The sequence below is a fragment of the Suricata suricatta genome, chromosome 11, assembly GCF_006229205.1.
Source record: "Suricata suricatta isolate VVHF042 chromosome 11, meerkat_22Aug2017_6uvM2_HiC, whole genome shotgun sequence".
In the NCBI taxonomy this organism is placed as follows: domain Eukaryota; kingdom Metazoa; phylum Chordata; class Mammalia; order Carnivora; family Herpestidae; genus Suricata; species Suricata suricatta.
The window spans coordinates 13,602,561-13,604,819 of NC_043710.1; the positions used below are offsets into that span (position 1 = coordinate 13,602,561).

At 39.4% G+C, this 2,259-nt stretch overlaps 1 protein-coding gene across 1 annotated transcript; it reads right to left on the bottom strand.

Annotated features, from left to right (window-relative positions):
* Nucleotides 1-629: 629 nt before the first annotated feature.
* Nucleotides 630-1,568, bottom strand: LOC115272301 (olfactory receptor 1052-like). Its single transcript, XM_029915387.1, has one exon. The coding sequence runs from the start codon at nt 1,566-1,568 to the stop codon at nt 630-632; it is 939 nt and encodes a 312-aa protein (XP_029771247.1).
* Between the last annotated feature and the right edge of the window lie 691 nt (nt 1,569-2,259).

The window sequence follows — 2,259 nt, forward strand, 5'->3', positions numbered from 1 at the left end:
ATGCTGTGCCGTCAAACTCCACATCGGGCTCTGTGCCACAGCTCACTGCCTGGAGCCTGCTTCAGATTGCGTGTCTCCCTCTTTTCTGTCCTTGCCCTGCTCATGCTCTGTCTCTCTCTCTCTCAGTCACTCTACAAATAAATAAACATTAAAGAAAAAGAAAAAAAATGCACATGCCAGCTTTGTGGATAATTCAAGTACCAATAATTTTTGCTTTAAAAGTATTTTACTTATTTCTGTGCTTAATAGAGAGACTGAGTCATGATATATTTTATTACTTATTCATCTTATGTCTGTATTTATCTATTTCTCTGTGTGTTTATGTGTCCATATATCTATTTGTATATACTCATTTCTACCCATATACAGGAAAGTAAGTGTCTTCAAGTGTCCAATACTAAAAAGCCTGGATCTTACTATAACTTGTAAGTTTGTTTACACAATAGCCAGACACATCTTTTACAAGGTGTGACATTCTTCTAGCCTTTCTTCTGCTATAAGTCATTAGGTTCTGATTAAATAAATTCTAGGATTCCTTTGGGCTCAAAAGTTTAGTAAATTCATTCATATAAACATTCTTATCCAGAGCACCTCTTTGTATGCTATTTTGGGACACAGGTGGTTTGAAATTAACAAGGAAAACATTTCATTTCTATAGCCCTTTTCACAGCATCCTTCACTTCCTTATTCCTCAGGCTGTAAATCATTGGGTTTAACATGGGAATCACCAGGGTATAAAGCACAGATACTACCTTCTCTTGTTCTAAGGAATATTGGGAACTTGGTTGGATGTAACTGAAGCTTATAGAGCCATAGAACAAAGTGACAGCCGTTAGATGTGAAGCACAGGTGGAGAAGGCTTTGTGCCTACCTGCTGCTGAGCGGATCCTCAGGATGGCGGCAACAATGAAGATGTAGGAGATCATCACAGTCAAGAAAGTGACCAAAGCAATAACTCCAGAGAAGATTAAAAGCAGTAGTTCGTTCATGGATGTGTCAGAACACGACAGCTTCAACAGCGGGGGCAGGTCACAGAAGAAGTGCCTGATGATATTTGGCCCACAGAAAGACAATTTCACCAAGCCAATTGTGTGTGTCAGTGAGTTGATTAAGCCTCCTACACATGACCCGATGACCAGGATAACGCAAACCAGTTTTGTCATAGCCACCGTGTAAAGTAAAGGGTTCACGATGGCCACGTAGCGGTCATAAGCCATTGCCGCCAGCAAGAAGCCCTCAGTGGTGAGGAGGGACACAAATAAAAAATACTGCACGATGCATGCAGAGAAGGAGATTGTCTCCCGTTCAACAAAGAAGTTCAGCAGCATTTTTGGTGCAAAGACTGACGAATAGCAGGCATCAACAAATGACAGGCAGCTAAGGAAATGATACATGGGTGTCTGGAGTTTGGGAGTTATTTGAATTAGAAAGAGCATTCCGAGATTCCCCACCAAAGAAATGGTATAGATCAGCAGAAACAGCACAAAGAGGAACGCTTTCAGTTCAGCGCCGTCTGTCAGTCCCAAAAGGATAAACTCTGTAACCAATGTCAAATTGTCCTCCGCCATGTGTGTGATTCCTTGTACCTGTTAATGATATGATTGGAATATACTGAGAATCATCATGCCACACTGTCAAGAATATTTGGAATCCCTAACTAACTTGCAACTTGAGCTGTTGATTTTTCTTTTTGGGTTGTTTTAACTAGAAGGTCTCTAGTCTCTTCAAGGACTCTTTACTAGTCTATTTTGTAAGGAAATTCCATGAATGAAAAAGAAAACATTAGGGTCTTAGCTTCAGGTTGCATTTCAGTGCTTATGCTTTTAAGTGAAGGAAAAAAAAAAAAAACTAAAGTGAATTTTATTCTAAAATATGCAAAGCAAAGCCCAGTTACTAAAGTATAATAAATAAGGTTGGAAATTTCATCTGTGGCCTCACTGAAGGAAGTTCTTTTAAACTTCTCAATTTGGGGGTTCCTGAGTGGCTCAGTTGATGTAGCAACCGAACCTTAGTTTCAGCTTAGGTCTTGATCTCATGGTTTCATGAGTTAAAGCCCCACATCAGGCTCCATGCTGACAGTGCAGAGCCTGCTTGGGATTCTCTGTCTCCCTCTACGTCTCTTGTACTGTCTCTGCCTCTCTCAAAATAAATAAAGAAACTTTAATAATATAAAAATGAAATAAATTTTTCACTTTGGGTTAATGGTAGGTAATGCCAAATACATCAAGATATAAGAATTAACTGTATTATACCATAGGA

What these genes read in the sequence shown, in the direction of transcription:
- LOC115272301 (XM_029915387.1), bottom strand. Translation starts at nt 1,568, where the DNA reads ATGGCGGAGGACAATTTGACATTGGTTACAGAGTTTATCCTTTTGGGA.